Raw genomic sequence first — 27,863 nt, 5'->3', positions numbered from 1 at the left:
GAGCTCAGACCTGATGGTTGTGTTGCCGACTTGTACTTCCCAAGCGCTTAGAACAGTGCTCTGCACACAGTAAGCTCTCAATAAATACAATTGATTGATTGATTGATTGATTGATGGTGTTAATTTTACTAATGCAGTAGGAGGCCAGATGGTTGGGGCAGAAGTTTTCCTCTGCTCCTCCTCCTCTCCCCATTGTCGCTACTCCCTCCCTTCTGTTCTACCCCCTTCCCCTCCCCTCAGCACTTGTGTCTATTTGTACATATTTATTACTCTATTTTATTAATGATGTGTATATAGCTATAATTCTATCTATTTCGCCTTGTTTTGTTTTGTTGTCTGTCTCCCCCTTCTAGACTGTGTGCCCCTTGTTGGGTAGGAATTGTCTCTATCTGTTGCTGAATTGTACTTTCCAAGTGCTTAGTACAGTGCTCTGCACACAGTAAGCGCTCAATAAATCTGATTGAATGAAATTCTCTGTGCCTCAGTTCCCTTATCTGTAAAATGGGGATTAAGATGGTGAGTCCCATGTGGGACAACCTGATTATCTTGTAACCACCACAGCGATTAGAATAATAATAATAATGGCATTTAGTAAGTGCTTACTATGGGCAAAGCACTTAGCTGGGGAGGTTACAAGGTGATCAAGTTGTCCCACGGGGGGCTCACAGTCTTAATCCCCCATTTTACAGATGAGGTAACTGAGGTACGGAGAAGTTAAGTGATTTGCCCAAAGTCACACAGCTGACAATTGGCGGAGCCGGCATTTGAACCCATGACCTCGGACTCCAAAGCCCAGCTCTTTCCACTGAGCCACGCTGCTTCTCCAGAACAGTGCTTAGCACATAGTAAGTGCTTAATAAATGCCATTATTGTTATTATTCTTATGGTTATTATCCACACACTCTCTCTCCCACTTCATGCAATGTGAGATTCATTTAGAGGTGCAGTCAGTCAGAGGAGAGGGGAGAGGAGAAAAATTGCCATTTTCGGCTGCAGGCAGTGGATGATGCTCTCTTTGGCTGGATCCCAGGGGCTGCCAATTTGTACTTCCCAAGCGCTTAGTACAGTGCTCTGCACATAGTAAGCGCTCAATAAATACGATTGATTGATTGATTGATTGATTGGAAGCCCAGCTTCTTTGGCTGTCCTGGGGGACGGGAAGGGGTACCCCACCCCTGACCCGTTCCCACGGTTCCCCCCATGAAGATCCACACCCATGGCCCCCACAGCCCGGCCTCTTCCCCCGATTACCTATTTGCCGTTTGCATTTCTGGAGCTTCGTCTGGGCCTGCCTTGTGTTTTTGTGCCCCTCCATGACCTGCTCCACCAGCTCTCGCATTTCCTTTTCCTCCTGCAGCCGCCTCTCTGCCCACCGGCGCATCATCACGGCCGTCTAAATCCCAAACGGAGAGAGAAATGAGAGGGGCCTGGGGTGGGGGGTAGAATCAATCAATCAATCAATCAATTAATCGTATTTATTGAGTGCTTACTGTGTGCAGAGCACTGTACTAAGCGCTTGGGAAGTACAAGTTGGCAACATATAGAGACAGTCCCTACCCAACAGCGGGCTCACAGTCTAAAAGGGGGAGACAGAGAACAAAACCAAACATACTAACAAAATAAAATAAATAGAACAGATATGTACCAGTAAAATAAATAGATAAATAAATAGAGTGATAAATATGTACAAACATATATACATATATACAGGTGCTGTGGGGAAGGGAAGGAGGTAAGATGGGAGGAGGGAGCTGCTCAGAGGGGCGCTCAGCCAACATCCCAGTGAGCTTGCTCAATGCCTCACAGCTCGCAAAACGATATCAGTTCCTTTGGAGCTTCCATCCCAGGGCCCAAGATATGGGTCCCTGGCCCACCAAGGGTATCGTCTGAGGATTCCTGACCATTCATTCATTCAATTGTATGTACTGAGCGCTTACTGTGTGCAGAGCACTGTACTAAGTGCTTGGGAAGTACAAGTTGGCAACATATAGAGACGGTCCCTACCCAACAACGGGCTTACAGTCTAGAAGGGGGAGACAGACAACGAAACATGTGGAAAGGTGTCAAGTCATTAGAACAAATAGAAATAAAGCTAGATGCACAAAATAAATAGAATACTAAATATGTACAAGTAAAATAAATAGAGTAATAAATCTGTACAAATGTATATACAGGTGCTGTGGGGAGGGGAAGGAGGTAGGGTTGGGGGGGATGGGGAGGAGGAGAGGAAAAAGGGGGTTCAGTCTGGGAAGGCCTCCTGGAAGAGGTGAGCTCTCAGTAGGGCTTTGAAGGGAGGAAGAGAGCGAGCTTGGCGGATGTGCGGAGGGAGGGCATCCCAGGCCGAGGAGAAGAAATGGGCCGGGGGTTGATGGCGGGACAGGCGAGAACGAGGTACGGTGAGGAGTTTAGCGGCAGAGGAGCGGAGGGTGCGGGCTGGGCTGTAGACCACCAATGGTAGCTGTGTGACTTTGGGCAAGTCACTTAACTTCTCTGTGCCTCAGTTCCCTCATCTGTAAAATGGGGATTAAGACTGTGAGCCCCCCGTGGGACAACCTGATCACCTTGTAACCTCCCCAGCACTTAGAACAGTGCTTTGCACATAGTAAGTGCCTAATAAATGCCATTATTCTTCTTCTTATTATTATTATTATTATTATGGAGGGGCCTTAATAATAATTATTATTATTTGGTAAGCACTGTAAGTTATTAATAATACTGATGATTAATTATTATTATTAATAATGATAATAATAACAATTATTATTTGTTAAGCACTTACTATGTGCCAAACACTGTTCTAAGGGCTGGGGTAGATACCAGTTTGTTAGGTTGGACACAATCCCTGTACCTGTTGCTCTCTTAATCTCCATTTTCTGTCACTGAGGCCCAGAGGAGTGAAGTGATTCGCCCAAGGTCATACAGCAGACCAGTGGCGCAGCCAGGATTAGAACCCAGGACCTTCTGACTCCCAAGCTCCTGCTCTATTCACTAGGTGACATTGCTTCTCACTTCCTGAAGTGTGACTTTAGGCAAGTCATTTCACTTCTCTGGACCTCAGTTTCCCTATCTAAAAAGGGGAAGGATAATACTTGCATTTCCCTACATCAGAGGGATGTTCTCAGGACAAAAACGAGACTATTAATAATAATGGCAATTATTAAGCACTTTCTATGTGCAAAGCACCATTCTAAGTGCTGGGGAGGTCACAAGATTCATTCATTCAATCATATTTATTGAGCGCTTACTGTGTGCAGAGCACTGTACTAAGTGCTTGGGAAGTACAAGTTGGCAACATATATCAGGTTGATGATAAGATGACAAGATGATCAGGTTGTCCCACGGGGGGCTCACAGTTTTAATCCCCATTTTACAGATGAGGTAACTGAGGCACAGAGAACTGATGTGACTTGCCCAACGTCACACAGCTGACAATTGGTGGAGCGGGGATTTGAACCCATGACCTCTGACTCCAAAGCCTGAGCTCTTTCCACTGAGCCATGCTGCTTCTCCATTAATATGAAAGCAGTGTGGTCTAGTGAAAGAGCACATGCCTGGGTGTCAGAAGGTCATGGGCTCTAATCCGTCTCTGTCACTTGTCTGCTGTGTGACCTTGGGAAAGTCATTTCACTTCACTGCATATATGTATATATGTTTGTACATATTTATTACTCTATTTATTTATTTATTTTACTTGTACATATCTATTCTATTTATTTTATTGTGTTAGTATTTTTGGTTTTGTTCTCTGTCTCCCCCTTTTAGACTGTGAGCCCACTGTTGGGTAGGGACTGTCTCTATATGTTGCCAATTTGTACTTCCCAAGCGCTTAGCACAGTGCTCTGCACATAGTAAGTGCTCAATAAATACGATTGATTGATTGATTGATTGATTGATTGATTGATTGATTCACTGGGCCTCAGTTCCCTCAACTGCGAAATGGGGATTAGGACGGTGAGCCCTACATCAGACAGGGTATGTGTCCAACCTGATTTGCTTGTATCCACCCCAGGGCTTAATACAGTGCCTGGCACATAGTAAGCAGTTAATTAACATCACACCTTTTATTATATATTTATCTATGGTATTTGTTAAGCCGCTACTATGCGCCAGACACTGGACTAAGTGCTGTGGTTGATGCAAAATAATCAGATTGGCCTTCCCTGACTAAGCCCTCCTTTCCTCTTCTCCCTCTCCCTTCTGTGTCACCCTGACTTGCTACTTTTATTCATATCTGTAATTTATTTATTTCTATTAATGTCTGCCTCCCCCTCTAGACTGGAAGCTCATCGTGGGCAGGGAACATGTCTGCTTATTGGTAAACAGTACTCTTCGAAGTGTTGAGTACAGTGCTCTGCAGACAATAAACGCTCAATAAATATGATCGAATGAAATATGATTGAAAAGTGGTAGAGCTGGGATTAGAATAACAACAATAATAATAATGATGGCATTTATTATTACTCTATTTATTACTCTATTTATTTATTTATTTTATTTGTACATATCTATTCTATTTATTTTATTTTGTTAGTATGTTTGGTTTTGTTCTCTGTCTCCCCCTTTTAGACTGTGAGCCCACTGTTGGGTAGGGACTGTCTCTATGTGTTGCCAATTTGTACTTCCCAAGCGCTTAGTACAGTGCTCTGCACATAGTAAGCGCTCAATAAATACGATTGATGATGATGATGACTTATTAAGCGCTTATTATGTGCACAGCACTGTTCTAAGCGCTGGGGAGGTTACAAGGTGATCAGGTTGTCCCACCTGGGGCTCACAGTCTTAATCTTGATTTATTTATATATTTTACTTGTACATATCGATTCTATTTATTTTATTTTGTTAGTATGTTTGGTTTTGTTCTCTGTCTCCACCTTCTAAACTGTGAGCCCACTGTTGGGTAGGGACTGTCTCTATATGTTGCCAACTTGTACTTCCCAAGCGCTTAGTACAGTGCTCTGCACATAGTAAGCACTCAATAAATATGATTGATTGATTGATTGATCCCCATTTTACAGATGAGGTAACTGAGGCACAGAGAAGTGAAGTGACTTGCCCAAAGTCACACAGCCGACAAGCGGCGGAGCCGGGATTAGAACCCAGGTCCTCTGATTCCCAGGCCGGTGCTTTAAACACTAATAAATGCTGCTTCCATGCAGAACAGCCAGCAGATGGAACAACCTATCTGTCCATTTAGCAAGAGCTTCCCGCTGCCAAAATCCCCTCCCGCGACAGAAAATTTTATTTATGGAATTAACCCCAGGGCCTGAACCAAGTTTTATCTCCGCCACATGGAGGTGTGGCTGCCGTTCCTTCTAGAGAAGCAGCGTGGCTCAGTGGAAAGAGGAACGGGCTTGGGAGCCCGAGGTCACGGGTTCGAATCCCGGCTCCGCCAATTGTCAGCTGTCTGAGTTTGGGTAAGTCACTTAATTTCTCTGTGCCTCAGTTCCCTCATCTGTAAAATGGGGATTAATCAATCAATCGTATTTATTGAGCGCTTACTGTGTGCAGAGCACTGTATTAAGCGCTTGGGAAGTACAAGTTGGCAACATATAGAGACGGTCCCTACCCAACAGCGGGCTCACAGTCTAGAAGGGGGAGACAGATAACCAAACAAAGCATATTAACAAAATAAAATAAATAGAATAAATGTGTACAAATAAAATAAGTAAATAAATAGAGTAATAATACACTGTTCTAAGCATTCATTCATTCATTCAATCGTATTTATTGAGCGCTTACTGTGTGCAGAGCACTGTACTAAGCGCTTGGGAAGTCCAAGTTGGCAACATATATAGTCCCTACCCAACAGTGGGCTCACAGTCTAAAAGACTGTGGATTAAGACTGTGAGCCCCACGTGGGACAACCTGATCACCTTGTACCCCCCCAGCGATTAGAACAGTGCTTTGCACATAGTAAGCGCTTAACAAATATCATTATTATTAATGATTTGTTCTAACGATGCCCAGCGTGGGTTGAACTGAAACTAGCTTCTTTGGGCTGCCATCCCATTTTCTTCTCTTTAGGCTCTCTCTCACTGGGACTCTGGCAATCAAGTGACCCTAGACCCTCTTTCTCTTTTTGGTCAATCAGTAGTACTGACCCAGAGCCTACTGGGTGGCGAGCAAGCCCTTGGGAGACTCCACTAGATGCTAATAGACCTAATCCCTGCCCTCCAAAAACCTACAGTCCATAGTTCTGTCATCAGGGACAAAAGAAGCAGTGTGGCCTAGTGGATGGACGATGGGCCTGGGTGTTTGAAAGAACTGGGTTCTAAACCCAGCTTTACCAGTCATCATCATCATCATCATCAATCGTATTTATTGAGTGCTTACTATGTGCAGAGCACTGTACTAAGCGCTTGGGAAGTACAAATTGGCAACATATAGAGACAGTCCCTACCCAACAGTGGGCTCACAGTCTAAAAGGGGGAGACAGAGAACAAAACCAAACATACTAACAAAATAAAATAAATAGAATAGATATGTACAAATAAAATAAATAAATAAATAAATAGAGTAAAAAATATGTACAAACACATATACATATATACAGGTGCTGTGGGGAAGGGAAGGAGGTAAGATGGGGGGGATGGAGAGGGGGACGAGGGGGAGAGGAAGGAAGGGGCTCAGTCTGGGAAGGCCTCCTGGAGGAGGTGAGCTCTCAGCAGGGCCTTGAAGGGAGGAAGAGAGCTAGCTTGGCGGATGGGCAGAGGGAGGCCATTCCAGGCCCGGGGGATGATGTGGGACCTGCAGTCATCTGCTGCATGACCTTAGGCAAGTCACTTCTCTCCTCTCTTTCATTCAACCCACATATTCAATCCTTCACCAAATCTTCTCGGTCTCACCTTCACAACATTGCTAAAATCTGCCCTTTCCTCTCCGTCTAAACTGCTACCACGTTACTACAATGCTTTGCACATAGTAAATGCTTAATAAATGCCATTATTATTATTACAATCCCAGACTGAGCCCCTTCCTTCCTCTCCCCCTCGCCCCCCCTCCATCCCCCCATCTTACCTCCTTCCCTTCCTCACAGCACCTTAATGTATGTATATATGTCTGTACATATTTATTACTCTATTTATTTATTTTACTTGTACATATCTATCCTATTTATTTTATTTTGTTAATATATTTGGTTTTGTTCTCTGTCTCCCCCTTTTAGACTGTGAGCCCACTGTTGGGTAGGGACTGTCTCTATATGTTGCCACCTTGGACTTCCCAAGCGCTTAGTACAGTGCTCTGCACACAGTAAGCGCTCAGTAAATACGATTGATTGATTGATTACAATTACTCATTCTCTCCCGCCTAGACTATTGCATCAGCCCTACTTCAAAGCCCTACTGAGAGCTCGCCTCCTCCAAGAGGCCTTCCCAGACTGAGCCCCCTTTTTCCTCTCCTCCTCCCCATCCCCCCCACCCTACCTCCTTCCCCTCCCCACATCACCTGTATATATGTTTGTACAGATTTATTACTCTGTTTATTTTACTTGTACGTATTTACTATTCTATTTATTTTGTTAATGATGTGCATTTAGTTTTAATTCATTCATTCAATCGTATTTATTGAGTGCTTACTGTGTGCAGAGCACTGTACTAAGCGCTTGGGAAATACAAGTTGGACTTAATTCTATTTGTTCTGACAACTTGGTTCTGACTTCCCCTTTTAGACTGTGAGCCCACTGTTGGGTAGGGACTGTCTCTACATGTTGCCAACTTGTACTTCCCAAGCGCTTAGTACAGTGCTCTGCACACAGTAAGCGCTCAATAAATACGATTGATGATGCTGATGATGACTTGACACCTATCCACATGTTTTGCTTTGTTTTTGGTCTGTCTCCCCCTTCTAAACTGTGAGCCCGTTGTTGGGTGGGGACTGTCTCTATACGTTACCAACTTGTACTTCCCAAGCGCTTAGCACAGTGCTCCGCACACAGTAAGTGCTCAATAAATATGACAATGAATGAATGAATGAATCAGCCCCCTTCTAAACTGTGAGCCCACTGTTGGGTAGGGACCGTCTCTATATGTTACCAAATTGTACTTCCCAAGCGCTTCGTACAGTGCTCTGCACACAGTAAGCGCTCAATAAATATGAGTGAATGAATGAATGAATGACTGAATGAATCAGCCTCCTTTCTGACCTCCCCAGCCTCCTGTCTCTCCCTACTCCAGGCTTCACTCTGCTGCTCAGATCATTTCTCTACACAAACGTTCAGCACATGTCACCCTGCTCCTCCAAAAATTCCAGTGATTGCCCATCCACCTCCGCATCACAGAAAACGCCTCACCATTAGCTTTAAAGCAGTCATCATCATCATCATCAATCGTATTTATTGAGCGCTTACTGTGTGCAGAGCACTGTACTAAGCGCTTGGGAAGTCCAAGTTGGCAACATATAGAGACAGTCCCTACCCAACAGTGGGCTCACAGTCTATGCCCTCCCTCCTCAAATCCGGCAGACAATTACTCTCCCCTACTTCAAAGCCTTATTGAAGGCCCATCTCATCATCATCATCATCATCAATCGTATTTATGGAGCGCTTACTGTGTGCAGAGCACTGTACTAAGCGCTTCTCCTCCAAGAGGCCTTCCCAGACTAGCCCCCCACCTTTTCCTCATCTCCCACTCCCTTCTGCATCACCCTGACTTGTTCCCTTTGTTTTTCCCCCCTTCCCGGGGCCCAAAGTGCTAATGTACCTATCTGTAATTATTTATTTTTAGACTGTGAGCCCACTGTTGGGTAGGGACTGTCTCTATATGTTGCCAATTTGTACTTCCCAAGCGCTTAGTACAGTGCTCTGCACATAGTAAGTGCTCAATAAATACGATTGATGATGATGTCCGTCTCCCCCCTCTAGACTGTAAGCTCGTTGTGTGCAGGGAATGTATCTGTTTATTGTTGTATTGCATTTTCCCAAGTGCTTAGTACAGTGCTCTTCACACAGTAAGCACTCAATATTTATTTTGTTAATTATGTGCATTTGGCTTTAATTCTATTTGTTCTGACGACTTGACACCTGTCCACATGTTTTGTTTTGTTGCCTGTCTCCCCCTTCTAGACTGTGAGCCCGTTGTTGGGTCAGGACCGTCTCTATATGTCGCCAACTTGGACTTCCCAAGCGCTTAGTACAGTGCTCTGCACACAGTAAGCACTCAATATTTATTTTGTTAATGATGTGCATTTGGCTCTAATTCTATTTGTTCTGATGACTTGACACCTGTCCACATGTTTTGTTTTGTTGCCTGTCTCCCCCTTCTAGACTGTGAGCCCGCTGTTGTGTCAGGACCGTCTCTATATGTCGCCAACTTGGACTTCCCAAGCACTTAGTACAGTGCTCTGCACACAGTAAGCACTAAATATTTATTTTATTAATGATGAGCATTTAGCTTTAATTCTATTTGTTCTGACGACTTGACGCCTGTCCACATGTTTTGTTCTGTTGCCTGTCTCCCCCTTCTAGACTGAACGCGTTGTTGGGTCGGGACCGTCTCTATATGTTGCCAACCTGGACTTCCCAAGCGCTTAGTACAGTGCTCTGTACACAGTACGCACTCAATAAATGCGATTGAATGAATGAATAAATGTGATTGAATGAATGAATGAATGAATGACAGGGATTGTGTCCAACCAAATTAACTTGTACCTAACGCAGCGCTTAGAACAGCGCTTAGTTTATTGCCTGGCACATAGTAAGCACTTAACACAGCATGGCATAGTGGATAGAGCACGGGCCTGGGAACCAGAAGGTCATGGGCTTCAATCCTGACTCTACCACTTATCTGCTGTGTGACCTTGGACAAGTCACTTCACTTCCTTGTGCCTCAGTGACCTCATCTGTAAAATGGGGATTGAGACTGAAAGCCCCACATGGGACAAGGGACTGTGTCTGACTCTATTTTTTTGAATCCACCCCAGTGCTAAGTACAGTGCCTGGCACATAGCAAATTCTTAACAAATATCATAATTATTATTAACAAATACCATTATTATTATTATTTAAAAAGCCATTGCACAATGCTGTTGTTGATGAGACATGGAAACATGGACCTCTTCCTTTCCAATGAATGGAAATTTGGGGGTGCCTGAACTCCAGAGTGAGATTGTCACTGTTCACTGCTGTATTGTACTTTCCCAAGTGTTTAGTACAGTGCTCTGCACACAGTAAGCACTCAATAAATACGATTGAATGAATGCTTAGTACAGTGTTCTACACACAGCAAGGACTTAATACAATTGAATGATTGAATGGATGAACGATGATTGAATGGCATTTATTAAGCGCTTACTACGTGCAAAGCACTGTTCTAAGCACTGGGGAGGCTACAAGGTGATCAGGTTGTCCCACGGGGGGCTCCCAGTCTTAATCCCCATTTTACAGATGAGGTAACTGAGGTACAGAGAAGTTAAGTGACTTTCCCAAAGTCACAAAGCCGACATTTGGCAGAGCCGAGGTTTGGACCCGTTTTTTAAGTAAGGCCTTCTGTAAGAGCATCAGCCCGTGGCCGTTCCACTCTTCTCTGCCACAATTACGACTGGTAGATACAGAAAAGGGGTAAAGAGATAATAATAATAATAATAATAATTGGCATTTGTTAAGCGCTTACTACATGCAAAGCACTGTTCTAAGCGCTGGGGAGGATACAGGGTGAGCAGGTTGTCCCATGTGGGGCTCACAGTCTTCATCCCCATTTTACAGATGAGGTAACTGAGGCCCAGAGAAGTTAAGTGACTTGCCCAAGATCACACAGCAGACATGTGGCGGAGTCGGGATTCGAACCCATGACCTCTGACTCCAAAGCCCGTGCTCTTTCCACTGAGCCACGCTGCTTTTCCCTGCCATTACTGGAATTCTAAACTCTTCAATCCCCTGCCCTCCTTATGAAGCGGCATGGTGTAGTGGATAAATCCCCCTGTTTATCTCCTCATGGTGGAGATAAAACTTCCGTTCCGGCCCGCTGGGTTAATTCCATAAATAACATTTTCGCTTAGGGGAGGGGATTTTGGCAGTGGGGAAGCTCTTACTAAATGGCCAAATAGGCTGTTCCTTATGCTGGCCGTTCCTGGGTGGAAACAGCATTGGCTTAGTGGTTAAAGAACGAGCCTGGGAGCCCACTGTTGGGTAGGGACCGTCTCTATATGTTGCCAACTTGGACTTCCCAAGCGCTTAGTACAGTGCTCTGCACACAGTAAGCGCTCAATAAATACGATTGAATGAATGAATGAATGAATGACAGAGGTTCTAATCCCAGCTCTGCCACTTCTCATTCAATCATACTTACTGAGCGCTTACAACTCCTCCAGAAGGCCTTCCCTGACTAAGCACCCCCTTTCTTCTTCTTCTTCCACAGCACCTGTATATATGTATATATGTTTGTACATATTTATTACTCTATTTATTTATTTATTTATTTATTTTACTTGTACATATCTATTCTATTTATTTTATTTTGTTAGTATGTTTGGTTTTTATTTTTCCTCTGTCTCCCCCTTTTAGACTGTGAGCCCAATGTTGGGTAGGGACTGTCTCTATATGTTGCCAATTTGTACTTCCCAAGCACTTAGTACAGTGCTCTGCACATAGTAAACGCTCAATAAATATGATTGATTGATTGATTGATTCTTCCACTCCCTCTGCAATGCCCTGATTTGCCCTCTTTGTTCTTCCCTTCTCCCAGCCCCACAGCATTTATGTACATAGCTGTCATTTATTTATTGACATTAATGTCTGTCTCCCTGCCCTCTAATGATAATAATAATAATAATACTAATAACATTTATTAAGCGCTTACTATGTGCAAAGCACTGTTCTAAGCGCTGGGGGGATACAAGCTGATCAGGCTATCCCACGGGGGGCTCACAGTCAATCCCCATTTTACAGATGAGGTAACTGAGGCCCAGTGAAGTTAAGTGACTTGCCCAAAGTCACACAGCTGACAATTGGCGGAGCCGGGATTTGAACCCACTACCACTGACTCCAAAGCCCATGCTCTTTCCACTGAGCCACGCTGCTTCTCTAGACTATAAGCTCACTGTGGGCTTCCTTCCTCTCCCCCTCATCCCCCTCTCCATCCCCCCATCTTACCTCCTTCTCTTCCCCACAGCACCTGTATATATGTATATATGTTTGTACAGATTTATTACTCTATTTATTTATTTATTTTACTTGTACATATCTATTCTATTTATTTTATTTTATTAGTATGTTTGGTTTTGTTCTCTGTCTCCCCCTTTTAGACTGTGAGCCCACTGTTGGGTAGGGACCATCTCTATATGTTGCCAACTTGTACTTCCCAAGGGCTTAGTACAGTGCTCTGCCCACAGTAAGCGCTCAATAAATATGATTGATTGATTGTGGGCAGGGAATGTATCTGTTTAATTGTAGTACTCTATTGTCCCAAGGGCTTAGTACAGTGCTCTGCACACAGTAGGTGCTCAATAGATACGATTGAATGAATGAACTTCACTTTTCTGTGCCTCAGTTCCCTCACCTGTAAACTGGGGATTAAGACTGTGAGCCCCATGTGGGACAGGGAGTGTGTCCAACCTGTCCACATGATGTTTTGTTTTGTTCTCTGTCTCTCCCTTCTAGACTGTGAGCCCGTTGTTGGGTAGGGACTGTCTCTAGATGTTGCTGACTTGTACTTCCCAAGCGCTTAGTACAGTGCTCTGCACACAGCAAGTGCTCAATAAATACAATTGAATGAATGAATGAAAAGGGAGGCTCAGTCTAGGAAGCCCTCCTGGAGGAGGTGAGCTCTCAATAGGGCTTTGAAGAGGGGAAGAGAGCTAGTTTGGTGGATGTGAGGAGGGAGGGCATTCCAGGCCAGAGGTAGGACCCCAAATACCATCATTATTATTATTATTACCCCAGTGCTTAGTAATAATAACAATACTAATAATAATGGTATTTGTTAAGCACTTACTATGTGCCAAGCACTGTTTTAAGCACTTGGATAGATACAAGGTTATCAGGTTGTCCCACATGGGGCTCACAGTCTTAATCCCCATTTTACAGATGAGATAATTGAGGCACAGAGAAGAGAAGTGACTTGCCCGAAGTCCCACAGCTGACATGTGGTGGAGGAGGGATTAGAACCCACTATCTCTCATTCCCAAGCAGTGCCTGGCACATACTAAGCACTTAACAGTCTTCTAGACTGTGAGCCCACTCTTTTAGACTGTGAGCCCACTGTTGGGTAGGGACTGTCTCTACATGTTGCCAACTTGTACTTCCCAAGCGCTTAGTACAGTGCTCTGCACACAGTAAGCGCTCAATAAATACAATTGATTGATTGATTGATTAACAAATACCATTTTTTTTTAAATCCCTCCTTCAAACCTTCCAATCACACAGAGCGAGTGACAGGCATCTGTGTTGCCCTTGTTCATAGATGAACTCCACCAGACATACAGTGCTAAGCGCTTAGTACAGTGCTCTGCACACAGTAAGCGCTCAATAAATACAATTGATGATGATAAGGGTGACTGCCTGGACAGCAAACAGAGCAAGGGGCAATCAGTAGGAAAGCTACCCTTGTCCTCAGGGACAACCAGATACCCAATTGATCGCGATTCCCTGCTACTTAATAATAAATAATAAATAGTGATGGTATTTGTTAAGCGCTTACTACGTGCAAAGCACTGTTCTAAGCGCTGGGGAGGTTACAAGGTGATCAGGTTGTCCCACGAGGGTCTCACAGTCAATCACCATTTTACAGATGAGGGAACTGAGGCCCAGAGAAGTGAAGTGACTTGTCCAAAGTCACACAGCTGACAATTGGCGGAGCCGGGATTTGAACCCATGACCACTGACTCCAAAGCCCGGGCTCTTTCCACTGAGCCACGCTGCTTCTCTGGCTTGCCAGAGCTACTACGGTGACACTGAGGGCTGGAAGCTATGGAGTCAGAGGTCATGGGTTTGAATCCTGACTCTGCCACATGTCTGCTGTGTAACTTGTGACCAAGTCATTTAACTTCTCTGAGCCTCAGTTCCATCATCTGTAAAATGGGGATTAAGACTCTGTGCCCGACGTGGGACAACTTGATCACCTTGTATCACCCCCAGTGCTTAGAACAGTGCTTTGCACATAGTAAGCGCTTAACAAATGCCATTATTATTATTATTATTATTATTATTATTATTATTATTAGGTGCTACCCTCATCATCATCATCATCAATCGTATTTATTGAGCACTTACTGTGTGCAGACCACTGTACTAAGCGCTTGGGAAGTACCCTGCAAGGTACAACCCATCTCCCAGCCTCCAAACTCCGCTCCCCTGACTTAACACTTCCTGACTTCTAGACTGTGAGCCCACTGTTGGGTAGGGACCGTCTCTCTATGTTGCCAACTTGGACTTCCCAAGTGCTTAGTACAGTGCTCTGCACACAGTAAGCGCTCAATAAATACGATTGATTGATTGATTGATTAACACAGCCATGGCGGGTGGGCCTTGTGAGGAGAAGGAATGACAGCAGGAGACCCATATGGCTGCTGGATGGAGAACTGAGATTGGGAAGCTGAAAACCCGGAGGGCGGAGGAATCATTTTAAAGCAAAAGTAGCACAAAGCCTCGGAGCTCTCTGCATCCCAACCCAACAATGGGTGTCTATGGCATAGGTGACACCAGATAATTTAATATCTGTAATTTATTTATTTCTATTTCTATTATTTCTAATTTCTATTTATATTTTTATTTCTAGTATCATTATTATTATTATATTACTATATTATTATCTTATAATATAATAATATAATATAATCAATATATCATTGATATAATAATATATTTATTATATTATATTATTATATTATAATATAATATAATATAATAACATAATATATAATAATATAATATAATTAACATATTATTGGTATAATAATACATAATAATATAATTATTATAATAATATAATTATTATATATTATTACATATACAATAATATATATTAATATAATGTAATTAATATATAATATAATTAATACAATATGTATAATATAATAATATAATATAATATAATTATATATTATTATATTATTATAGAGAAGCAGCATGGCTCAGTGGAAAAGAGCATGGGCTTTGGAGTCAGAGGTCATGGGTTTGAATCCCGCTCCACCACATGTCTGCTGTGTGACCTTGGGCAAGTCACTTAACTTCTCGGAGCCTCAGTTCCCTCATCTGTAAAATGGGGATTAAAACTGTGAGCCCCACGTGGGACAACTTGATCACCTTGTATCCCCCCAGCGCTTAGAACAGTGCTCTGCACATAGTAAGTGCTTAATAAATGCCATTATTATTATTATTCGATGAAAGCCTGTCTCCCCCTCTAATAATAATAATAATAATGGTTTTTACTAAGTGCTTGCTATGTGCCAAGCATTCTGCACCCTTAGTTCTCTGTGATACAGGTAGATACAAAGTAGAAAGATAGATACAAGGTAAGCAGGTTGTCCCACATGGGGCTCACAGACTTAATCCCCATTTTACAGATTAGGGAACTGAGGCAAAGATACTCTATTTATTTATATCTATTCTATTTATTTTATTTTGTTAGTATGTTTGGTTTTGTTCTCTGTCTCCCCCTTTTAGACTGTGAGCCCACTGTTGGGTAGGGACTGTCTCTATATGTTGCCAATTTGTACTTCCCAAGTGCTTAGTACAGTGCTCTGCACACAGTAAGCGCTCAATAAATACGATTGATGATGATGATGAAATGACTCGCCCAAAGTCACACAGCTGACAAGTCATAGAGCCAGGATTAGAACCCATGACTCCCAAACTCAAGCACTTTCCACTAAGCCATACTGCTTCTCTAGAGAAGCAGCGTGGCCCAGTGGAAAGGGCAAGGGCTTTGGAGTCAGAGGTCATGGGTTCAAATCCCGGCACTGTCAGCTGTGTGACTTCGGGCGAGTCACTTCACTTCTCTGGGCCTCAGTTCCCTCACCTGTAAAATGGGGATTAAGACAGTGAGCCCCCCGTGGGACAATCTGATCTCCTTGTAACCTCCCCAACGCTTAGAACAGTGCTTTGCACATAGTAAGTGCTTAATAAATGCCATCATTATCATTATTATTAATCTCTAGACTGTAAACTCACTGTCGGCTGGGAATGTGTCTGTTTATTGTTATAGTGTAGTCTCCCAAGCGCTTAGTACAGTGCTCTGCACGCAGTAAGCTCTCAATACATTGAAAATAAATATAGAAAAATAGAAAAAAATAAAATAAAATAAATATCATCAATATGAATGGATGAAGCAATGAACCCAGCAGGAGTCTCCATTACCTCCTCCTTTTTCCAGATGGGCCTCAGTTACCTCTTCTGTAAAATGGGGATTAAGACTGTGAGCCCCCCGTGGGACAACCTCATCTCCTTGTAACCTCCCCAGCGCTTAGAACAGTGCTTTGCACATAGTAAGTGCTTAATAAATGCCATCATTATTATTAATCTCTAGACTGTAAGCTCATTGTGGGCTGGGAATGTGTCTGTTTATTGTTATAGTGTACTCTCCCAAACGCAGAGTATAGTGCTCTGCACGCAGTAAGCTCTCAATAAATACATTGAAAATAAATATAGAAAAATAGAAAATAAATAAATAAATAAAATAAATATCATCAATATGACTGGATGAAGCAATGAACCCAGCAGGAGTCTCCATTACCTCCTCCTTTTTCCAGATGGGCCTCAGTTACCTCTTCTGTAAAATGGGGATGAAGACTGTGAGCCCCCTGTGGGACAACCTGATCTCCTTGTAACCTCCCCAGCACTTAGAACAGTGCTTTGCACATAGTAAGCGCTTAATAAATGCCATCATTATCATTATTATTAATCTCTAGACTGTAAGCTCATTGTGGGCTGGGAATGTGTCTGTTTATTGTTATAGTGTACTCTCCCAAGCGCTTAGTACAGTGCTCTCTGCACGCAGTAAGCTCTCAATACATTGAAAATAAATATAGAAAAATAGAAAAAAAAATAAATAAAATAAATATCATCAATTGGAATGGATGAAGCAATGAACCCAGCAGGAGTCCTGTATATATGTATATATGTTTGTACATATTTGTTACTCTATTTATTTTACTTGTACATATCTATTCTATTTATTTGATTTTGTTAGTATGTTTGGTTTTGTTCTCTGTCTCCCCCTTTTAGACTGTGAGCCCACTGTTGGGTAGGGACTCTCTCTGTATGTTGCCAACTTGTACTTCCCAAGCGCTTAGTACAGTGGTCTGCACACAGTAAGCGCTCAATAAATACGATTGATGATGATGATGATGAGTCTCCATCACCTTTGAGACTGTGAGCCCACTGTTGGGTAGGGACTGTCTCTATGTGTTGCCAATTTGTACTTCCCAAGCGCTTAGTACAGTGCTCTGCACATAGTAAGCGCTCAATAAATACGATTGATTGATTGATTGATTGATCACCTCCTCCTTCTTCCGGTCAGCCTTCTTTTTGTTCTCCTGGATTTGGTTTTGGTGGGCTAAGATGGCCTCTTCGTAGCTGAGCTTCCCGCGCAGTTTCCGGTATTCCTGCTCCGCCAGCTCCTGCTCTAAATCCTTCCCCCGCATCTGCTTTTGCCACTCTAGGAATTCAGAGAAGTCGCCGCTCCCCTGGGCCAGTTCATTGACCCTAGAAAAAGAGACAGAACGGACGCGTATGAAGTCGCAGACCGCTTTGAGAAGCAGCTTACTTCAGCGGAAAGAGCACAAGGGCTTAACAACTACCATTCAAGAATAAACAAATGCACAAAAAGGACAGGTATTACATCCCCATTTTGCAGATGAGGGAATGGAGGACCGGAGCAGTGAAGTGGCTTGTCCAAGTTCACACACAGCGGGTAAGTGGTGGAGCCAGGATTAGAACCCAGCTCCTCCGACTCCGAGGCCCATCCTCTGTCCACTAGGCCACGGTGTTTCCCCAACAGATGAAGATATTAAAGCAAGAGAAGTGGCCACACAGAAGGTGTTGGAGAGGAATTAGAACTCAGGGCTCCAGACTTCCGGTCCTGTGCTCTTTATTCATTCATTCAATTGTATTTACTGAGTGCTTACTGTGTGCAGAGCACTGTACTAAGTCTTCCTGCTAGGATACGCTGCCTCTCAAGGATCAAGGATGGTTATTTACCATTTGTCTGAAGAAAGTATAATTTGTAGGAGTTCCAGCCCAAAATGAGTTTGGAAGTGCTCAACAAATACGATTGAATGAATTAGCCACAGATGTAACCACTGACGTGGCCCATTTTCTCATTCATTCATTCATTCAATCGTATTTATTGAGCGATTACTGTGTGTAGAGCACTGTACTAAGTATTCCTGCTAGGCCACGCTGCCTTTCAAGGATCAAGGATGGTTATTTACTATTCGTTTGAAGAAAGTATAATTTGTAGGAGTTCCAGCCCAAAATGAGTTTGGAAGCGCTCAATAAATACGATTGAATGAATGAATGAATTAGCCTCAGATGTAACCGCTGACGTGGCCCATTTTCTCATTCGTTCATTCATTCAATCGTATTTATTGAGCGCTTTCTGTGTGCAGAGCACTGTACTAAGTCTTCCTGCTAGGCCACTGCCTCTCAAGGATCAAGGATGGTTATTTACCATTTGTCTGAAGAAAGTATAATTTGTAGGAGTTCCAGCCCAAAATGAGTTTGGAAGCGCTCAATAAATACGATTGAATGAATGAATGAATTAGCCTCAGATGTAATCATTGACGTGGCCCATTTTCTCATTAGTTCATTCATTCAATCGTATTTATTGAGCACTTACTGTGTGCAGAGCACTGTACTAAGTCTTCCTGCTAGGCCACGCTGCCTCTCAAGGATCAAGGATGGTTATTTACCATTCGTCTGAAGAAAGTATAATTTGTAGGAGTTCCAGCCCCAAATGAGTTTGGAAGCGCTCAATAAATACGATTGAATGAATGAATGAATTAGCCACAGATGTAACCACTGACGTGGCCCATTTTCTCATTGGTTCATTCATTCAATCGTATTTATTGAGCACTTACTGTGTGCAGAGCACTGTACTAAGTCTTCCTGCTAGGCCACTGCCTCTCAAGGATCAAGGATGGTTATTTACCATTCGTCTGAAGAAAGTATAATTTGTAGGAGTTCCAGCCCAAAATGAGTTTGGAAGCGCTCAATAAATACGATTGAATGAATGAATGAATTAGCCTCAGATGTAACCATCGACGTGGCCCATTTTCTCATTCGTTCATTCATTCAATCGTATTTATTGCGCACTTACTGTGTGCAGAGCACTGCACTAAGTGCTTGGGAAGTCCAAGTTGGCAACATATAGAGACAGTCCCTACCCAAAAATGGGCTCACAGTCTGGAAGGGGAGACAGACAACAAAACAAAACAGGTGAACAGGTGTCATCAGAATAAATAGAAGTAAAGCTAGACATGTGGAAATGTGGAAACACATAGCTCCTCACTACAAATACCCCCAGCAATCTGTCCTTGGGGACATCCGTTTTTCCGTCCCCACTACAATCCTTGTGTCAGGCTCAACAATCCTACGTGAACCCGGAAAGGCGTTTGGACCCTAAAATCGAACACCGCTTGCCACAGTCATATGAAGATTGTTGATTAAAATTCCATACATTTTATTTTTCTCATAGAAGTCAAATAAAAGGAGCAAGTGATAAAACGGTACTCAACCGGACAGGTTATTCAGCATTTATAACCTGCTTAGTACAGTGCTCTGCACACAGTAAGCGCTCCATAAATACGATTGATGATGATTTATAATGATTCCCTCATTAATGCTTCTACAGAGGAGAGTCATCGATGCTTGGCACATAGTAAGCACTTAACCAATACCATCATGATTATCGATATAAACCTAGTATACGTGTGGTCTGATGGGAAGGGTATGGGATGGGGATTGGGAAACCGAGGTTCTAATCCCAGCTCTGCCACTGGCCATCTCTGTGACCTAAGATGATAATAATAACAATAATTACAATAGTGAAGCAGCATGGCTCAGTGGAAAGAACACGGGCTCTGGAGTCAGAGGTCATGGGTTTGAATCCCGGCTCTGCCACTTGTCAGCTGTGTGACTTTGGGCAAGTCACTTCACTTGTCTGGGCCTCAGTTACCTCATCTGTAAAATGGGGATTGACTGTGAGCCCCCTGTGGGACAACCTGATCACCTTGTAATCCCCCCAGTGCTTAGAACAGTGCTTTGCACATAGTAAGCGCTTAATAAATGCCATAAAAAATAATAATAATAACAATTGTGGTATTTGTTAAGTGCTTAATATGTGTCAAGTACTGTTCTAAACACTAGAGAAGATACATGATGATGTGGTCAGACACATCCCGGCTCCGCCACTTGTCAGCTGTGTGACTTTGGGCAAGTCACTTAACTTCTCTGGGCCTCAGTTCCCTCATCTGTAAAATGGGGATTAAGACTGTGAGCCCCCTTGGGACAACCTGATCACCCTGTAACCTCCCCAGTGCTTAGAACAGTGCTTTGCACATAGTAAGCGCTTAATAAATGCCACTATTATTATTATTATTATTATCTCTGTCCCACAGAGACTAGGTAGGAGAACAGGTATGACTCCCCACTTTACAGATGAGGTAGCTAGGCACAGAGAAGTTCAGTGACTCACCCAAGGTTACACAGCAGGCACGTGGTGGAGTTGGGATTAGAACCCAGGTCCTCTGATTTTCCACTAAGCCAAGCTGCTCCTTAACCTCTCTGGGCATCAGTTTCTTTCTCCATAAAATGGGGATAAGCTACCTGTTCTCCCTTCCCTTTAGACTGTGAGTCCCATGTGGGGCTGGGATTGGGTCTCACCTATTCACTTGGATCAATCTCAGTGCTTAGCACAGGACTTAGAACAGCACAGCGCTTAGAACAGTGCTTTGCACATAGTAAGCGCTTAATAAATGCCATCATTATTATTATTATTACTTGTCACCCAGAAAGTGTTTAATTAATGCCACCACTATTGGAGAATTCCATACTGCATTACACTTACAAAGAGCCAGATGGAAATTGTAATTATCAAAGATGGTCTGTTATTTCAAAAAATCAATCAATCAGTCAATCATTCAATCAATCGTATTTATTGAGCGCTTACTGTGTGCAGAGCACTGTACTAAGCGCTTGGGAAGTACAAGTATTTATTGAGCACTTACTATGTGCAGAGCACTGTACTAAGCACTTGGGAGACTACAATACAATAGAATTAGCAGGCACGTTGCCTGCCCATAATGGTCTTACAGTCTAGAGGGGGAGATTGACATTAATATGAATAAATAAGTCATTTGTAACATAATTTATAGATATATACGCAAGTGCTGTGGGGTTGAGAGTGGGGAAAATATCAAGTGTCCAAAGGTTACAGATTGAAGTATGTTGATGATGCAGAAGGAGGAGTGAGATGGGGGAAAGAGGGATTAATCATGGAAGGCCTCTTGGAGGAGATGTGATTATTTCAGTGTGACTCTGAAGTCCACCTGAATGTTACCCATCTACATCATGGATGGTATGTACTGAACGCCTAAGCAGAGCGAGGCTCTGGTCTATGTTCTTCACATCTGGTCCCTGCCCTCCAGGTGCTCACAATGCAGCATAAACTAGTGGAAGAGCACAGGCCTGAGAGTCAGAGGTCCTGGGTTCTAATCCCACTCTGCCACTGACCTGCTGTGCGACCTTGGATTAAGTCAATTCATTTCTTTGTGCTGCAGTTTCCTTACCTAATAATAATAATGGCATTTATTAAGCGCTTACTATGTGCAAAGCACTGTTCTAAGCACTGGGGAGTTTACAAGGTGATCAGGTTGTCCCACGGGGGGCTCATTTTACAGATGAGGGAACTGAGGCCCAGAGAAGTGAAGTGACTTGCCCAAAGTCACACGGCTGACAAGTGGTGGAGCCGGGATTTGAACCGATGACCTCCGACTCCAAAGCCCGGGATCTTTCCACTGAGCCACGCTGCTTCCCCAAATGGGGAACTGATTATCTTGTATCTACCCCACTGCTTAGTACAGAGAAGCAGCGTGGCTCAATGGAAAGAGCACGGACTTTGGAGTCAGAGGTCATGGGTTCAAATCCCGGCTCCGCCACTTGTCAGCTGTGTGACTTTGGGCAAGTCACTTAACTTCTCTGGGCCTCAGTTACCTCATCTGTAAAATGGGGATTAAGACTGTGAGCCCCCTTGGGACAACCTGATCACCTTGTAACCTCCCCAGCGCTTAGAACAGTGCCTTGCACATAGTAAGCACTTAATAAATGCCATTATTATTATTATTACAGATCCAGGCACATTGCAAGCACTTAACAAATACACAATTATTGTCCCTCTGGGCTATAAACTCCTTGTGAGCAGGGGACGTGCCTACCAACTCTATTATATTGAATTCTCCCAAGCACTTAGTATAGTGCTCTGCACACAGTAAGTGCACAGGCCTGGGAGCCAAAGGACCTGGGTTCTAATCCTTGCTCTGCTGTGGGATCTGGGGCAAGACACTTAACTTTTCTGTGCCTCAGTTCCCTCTCCTGGAAAATGTGGATTAAGACTGTGAGCCGCATGTGAGATAGGGACTGTGTACGACATGTTGAGCTTGTATACAACCACTCCATGCTGCTGCTCCTCACTCCAGGAGGAAGGAACCAGCGTGGCTTAATAGATAGAGCACAGGCGTGGGAGTCAGAAGACCTGGGTTCTAATTCCAGCTCTGCTGCATATCTGCTGTGTGACCTGGGGAAAGTCACTTAACTTCTCTGTGCCTCTGTTACCTCATCTATAAACTGGGGAGTAGAGTGTGAGCCCCATGTGAGACAGGGACTGTGTCCAACCTGATTAATCAATCAATCAATCAATCGTATTTATTGAGCGCTAACTGTGTACAGAGCACTGTACTAAGCGCTTGGGAAGTCCAAGTTGGCAACATATAGAGACAGTCCCTACCCAACAGTGGGCTCACAGTCTAAAAGGGGGAGACAGAGAACAAAACCAAACATACTAACAAAATAAAATAAATAGAATAGATATGTACAAGTAAAATAAATAAATAAATAAATAAATAGAGTAATAAATATGTACAAACATATATACAGATTAACTTATATATATAGATTAACTTGTATCTATCCCAGCGCTTAGAAAAGTGCTTGGCATATACTAAACACTTAACAAGTACCATAATTATTAACTCTTTGGCTGTTCCAGGAAAGCAAGTGAAGGTGCATTTCTGAGGAAAAATAAGGTCCCTTGAATTAGCCCAGCATTGAGTTTTTTAGGGCATGAAGTCATGTTTCTACAGTGCTTGGCACATAGTCAGGGCTCTGCACACAGTAAGTGCACAATAAATACGATTGAATGCATGAATGAATAAATGCTATTATTATAATTAGTATTATTTTTCATTGCATGATAAAGTTCATACTGGAAGTTCTAGACTGTCAGCTGGTTGTGGGCTGGAAACGTGCCTACCAACTCTGTTGTACTGTACTCTCTCCCAAGCGTTTAGTACAGTGCTCAGCACACAGGAAGTGCCATTTTGAGTGATTGATTTTAGACTGTGAGCCCACTGTTGGGTAGGGACTGTCTCTATATGTTGCCAAGTTGTACTTACCAAGCGCTTAGTACAGTGCTCTGCACAGAGTAAGCGCTCAATAAATATGATTGAAGGGTGCTCCTCTTCCCTCCCCCTTCGTCCCCCTCTCCATCCCCCCCATCTTACCTCCTTCCCTTCCCCACAGCACCTGTATATATGTATATATGTTTGTACATATTTATTACTCTATGTATTTATTTATTTTACTTGTACATAGCTATTCTATTTATTTTATTTTGTTAGTATGCTTGGTTTTGTTCTCTGTCTCCCCCTTTTAGACTGTGAGCCCACTGTTGGGTAGGGACTGTCTCTATATGTTGCCAATTTGTACTTCCCAAGCGCTTAGTACAGTGCTCTGCACATAGTAAGCGCTCAATAAATACGATTGATGATGATGATGATGATGATGATTGGTTGAGGTCTCTGGGGGTGAAAGGGACTTGATTTCCGGGCCTCACCTCCTCAGCTCTTCCTGGGCCTTCCGCTGGTAGAGTGCTCCTTCCCTCAGGATGGAGGCTGCATTCAGTCTGATGGGCGGGTTGTCCGGCTGTGGGGAGAGGAACGGAAGGATCGCTTTTAATCCGCAGCATTCCCCACCGCTCCAGAAAAATTCCCTGGGGACAAGTCCCGCCTCTAGGCAATCATTCTCCCTACCTACAAAGCCTTATTGAAGGCACATCTCCTCCAAGAGGTCTTCCCTGACGAGGCCCTAATTTCCCTTCTGCATCGCTCTTGCACTTGGATTTGCTCCCTTTATTCCCCCCTCCCTCAGCCCTAAAGCACTTGTGTCCATATCCATCATTTATTTATTTCTACTAGTCTATTTCAGACTGTGAGCCCACTGTTGGGTAGGGACCGTCTCTATATGTGGCCAACTTGGACTTCCCAAGCGCTTAGTACAGTGCTCTGCACACAGTAAGCGCTCAATAAATACGCTTGATTGATTGATTGATTAATGTCTGTCTCCCACTCTCGACTAGAAGCTCGTTGTGGGCAGGGAATGCGTCTACCAAATCTGTTATATTGATTGATTGACAAGCAACCTGCTCAGACAGTTCTGTCTCAGTTTCCCCTGAAAAGGTGAGTGACCTCGGCTTGACATGGTCGTTTAAGACTCCAGCCAAGAGCACGCTAGGTGAATCATTCATTCATTCAATCGTATTTATTGAGTGTTTACCGCGTACAACTGTTTACTGTAGAAGCAGCTTGGCTCAGTGGAAAAGAGCCCAGGCTTTGGAGTCAGAGGTCACGGGTTCAAATCCTAGCTCCGCCAATTATCAACTGTGTGACTTTGGGCAAGTCAACTTCTCGGTGCCTCAGTTCCCTCATCTGTAAAATGGGGATTAAGACTGTGAGCCCCCCGTGGGACAACCTGATCACCTTGTACCCTCCCCAGCGCTTAGAACAGTGCTTTGCATATAGTAAGCATTTAATAAATGCCATTATTATTATTATTATTATTATTACAAAGCACTAAGAGCTTGGGAGAGTGCAGTATAACAATAAAACAGACGCATTCCCTGCCCACAGCGAGCTTACAGTCTAGAGGTGGGGGACAGACATTAATAGAAATAAATAAATTACAGCTATGTACGTAAGTGCTGTGGGGCTGGGAGAGAAGTTGAATAAAGGGAATGACTCAGGGCGAAGCAGAAGGGAGTGGGAGAAAAGAAAGGAGAGCTTAGTCAGGGAAGGCCTCTCGGAGGAGGTGTGTCTTCAAAAAGGCTTCGATTAAAGGTCCAATCTGTCGCCAAGTCAAACCCCTGGGCAAAATTTGACAAATGGATTTTTCTCTTTCTGCAAATCCTCCCTTTAAACTGTAAGCTCATTGTGCCTGCCATCTCTGTTACACTGAATTCCCCCAAGTGCTCAATACAGGGCTTGTGCACAGAGTAAGTGCTCAATAAATACCATCGATCAATTGATTGATTCATCTTAATATGCAGATGGAAACCCAGGCTTCAAAATGAAATCATTTGGTGGCCATAAAACTGCCCCTGTCCTGTTTGCCTAGTGGAAAGAGCGGAGGCCTGGGAGTTAGAGGACCTGAGTTTTAATCCCATCTTTGCCATTTGCCGTTGTGCTTTGCACATGATAATAATGGCATTTATTAAGCGCTTACTATGTGCAAAGCACTGTTCTAAGCGCTGGGGAGGTTACAAGGTGATCAGGTTGTCCCACTGGGGGCTCACAGTCTTAATCCCCATTTTACAGATGAGGTAACTGGGGCCCAGAGAAGTTAAGTGACTCACCCAAAGTCACACAGCTGACAATTGGCAGAGCCAGAGTTTGAACCCATGACCTCTGACTCCAAAGCCCGGGCTCTTTCCACTGAGCCACGCTGCTTCCTAAGCACATAGTGAGTACATAGTAAACGCTTAATAAATGCCATCATTATTATTATTATTTGGGCAAACCACATAACTTCTTTGTGCCTCCGTTTCCTCATCTGTAAAGTGGAGGTCAAAAATCCCAGTTCCGCCGCTTGTCTGCATAGTAAGCGTTTAACAAATCCCATCATTACGGTAGTAACAATGACGACGATGACGGCATTTGTTAAGTGCTTACTATGTGCCAAGCACTGTACTAAGCACTGGGGTGGATACAAGCAAATCGGTTGGATGCAATCCCTGTCCCATGTGGGGCTCACCATCTCAATCCCCATTTTACAGATGAGGTAACTGAGGCATGTAGAAGTGAAGAAGTGACTTGTCTAAGGTCACACAGCACACAAGTCCCAGGCCCATTTCCCAGGAGGACGAGCGGGCTCCTTCTGCCGCCTGCCTTTTACTGGTCCCGAGGCTGCCTGTTGCTGCTCAGTTTAAATGGCAGCTAGAAAAATTGGGGGTACACACCCTGATCGCCCCGTCCAACTGGGACTCTCTGAGTGGTCTCTGCTAGAAGCTCAATCACAACTGAGGCACAGCAGCCCCGATTTCATCATCAATCGTATTTATTGAGCGCTTACTATGTGCAGAGCACTGTACTAAGCGCTTGGGAAGTACAAATTGGCAACACATAGAGACAGTCCCTACACAACAGTGGGCTCACAGTCTAAAAGGGGGAGACAGAGAACAAAACCAAACATACCAACAAAATAAAATAAATAGGATAGATATGTACAAGTAAAATAAATAGAGTAATAAATATGTACAACCATATATACATATATACAGGTGCTGTGGGGAAGGGAAGGAGGTAAGATGGGGGGATGGAGAGGGGGACGAGGGGGAGAGGAAGGAAGGGGCTCAGTCTGGGAAGGCCTCCTGGAGGAGGTGAGCTCTCAGCAGGGCCTTGAAGGGAGGAAGAGAGCTAGCTTGGCGGATGGGCCGAGGGAGGCCATTCCAGGCCCGGGGGATGACGTGGGCCGATTTCTTCATTTCACCACTGACCTTGGGAACAGGTTCTTCTGATGCCTTCCTTGTGGAGAAAACCGGTTTACATGCCTTTCTTTTCTTTTCCATGACAGAGGTTTTAATCCTTGATGACTGCAGAGGAGAGAATAATAATAATAATAATGGCATTTATTATCAGACTGTGAGCCCACTGTTGGGTAGGGACTGTCTCTATATGTTGCCAATTTGTACTTCCCAAGCGCTTAGTACAGTGCTCTGCACACAGTAAGCGCTCAATAAATACGATTGATGATTGATGATTTATTAAGTGCTTATTATGTGCAAAGCACTGTTCTTTACAAGGTTACAAGGTGATCAGGTTGTCCCACGGGGGGCTCACAGTCTTCATCCCCATTTTACAGATGAGGGAACTGAGGCCCAGAGAAGTGAAGTGACTTCCCCAAAGTCACACAGCTGATGTGGCGGAGTCAGAATTAGAACCCATGACCTCAGACTCCCAAGCCCGCGCTCTTTCCACTGAGCCACACTGCTTCCCTAGACTTTTCTAGACTGTGAGCCCACTGTTGGGTAGGGACCGTCTCTATATGTTGCCAACTTGTACTTTAGAAGCGCTTAGTACAGTGCTCTGCACACAGTAAGTGCTCAATAAATACGATTGATTGATTGATTGATTCTCTGACACATGAGCTTCCAGAGGTGTCCCTCGATTCGCATTCCAAACACAGGACTGCCTTAGCACGATTTTCACGACGGAGTCAGAACGCCGGGAAATATCCCTCCGGTTCATCGCGTCAACTGGGCCCCAACGGAGGAGGCTGCTTCCTTCTTGGAGGATGGAGCAGGAAGAAGTAGGCTAACAGCCCGAACAGACCCAGCTAACTATTGTATCATCATCATCATCATCATCAATCGTATTTATTGAGC

At 43.7% G+C, this 27,863-nt stretch overlaps 1 protein-coding gene across 1 annotated transcript in view; it reads right to left on the bottom strand.

Moving 5' to 3' along the window:
• Positions 1–27,863, bottom strand: part of CFAP99 (cilia and flagella associated protein 99) — a 161,038-nt gene that overhangs the window by 36,922 nt on the left and 96,253 nt on the right. Inside the window, exons 9-12 of the mRNA XM_038745561.1 lie at positions 26,976–27,071; positions 24,042–24,130; positions 17,431–17,635; positions 1,252–1,393 (exon numbers count right to left, since the gene is read on the bottom strand). Of these exons, the coding sequence (XP_038601489.1) occupies positions 1,252–1,393; positions 17,431–17,635; positions 24,042–24,130; positions 26,976–27,071 (532 nt within the window). The remainder of the gene's footprint in view (positions 1–1,251; positions 1,394–17,430; positions 17,636–24,041; positions 24,131–26,975; positions 27,072–27,863) is intronic.

This window comes from Tachyglossus aculeatus, chromosome 4 (genome assembly GCF_015852505.1).
Source record: "Tachyglossus aculeatus isolate mTacAcu1 chromosome 4, mTacAcu1.pri, whole genome shotgun sequence".
Lineage (NCBI taxonomy): Eukaryota > Metazoa > Chordata > Mammalia > Monotremata > Tachyglossidae > Tachyglossus > Tachyglossus aculeatus.
This window is presented reverse-complemented; position numbering and strand designations above follow the sequence as displayed.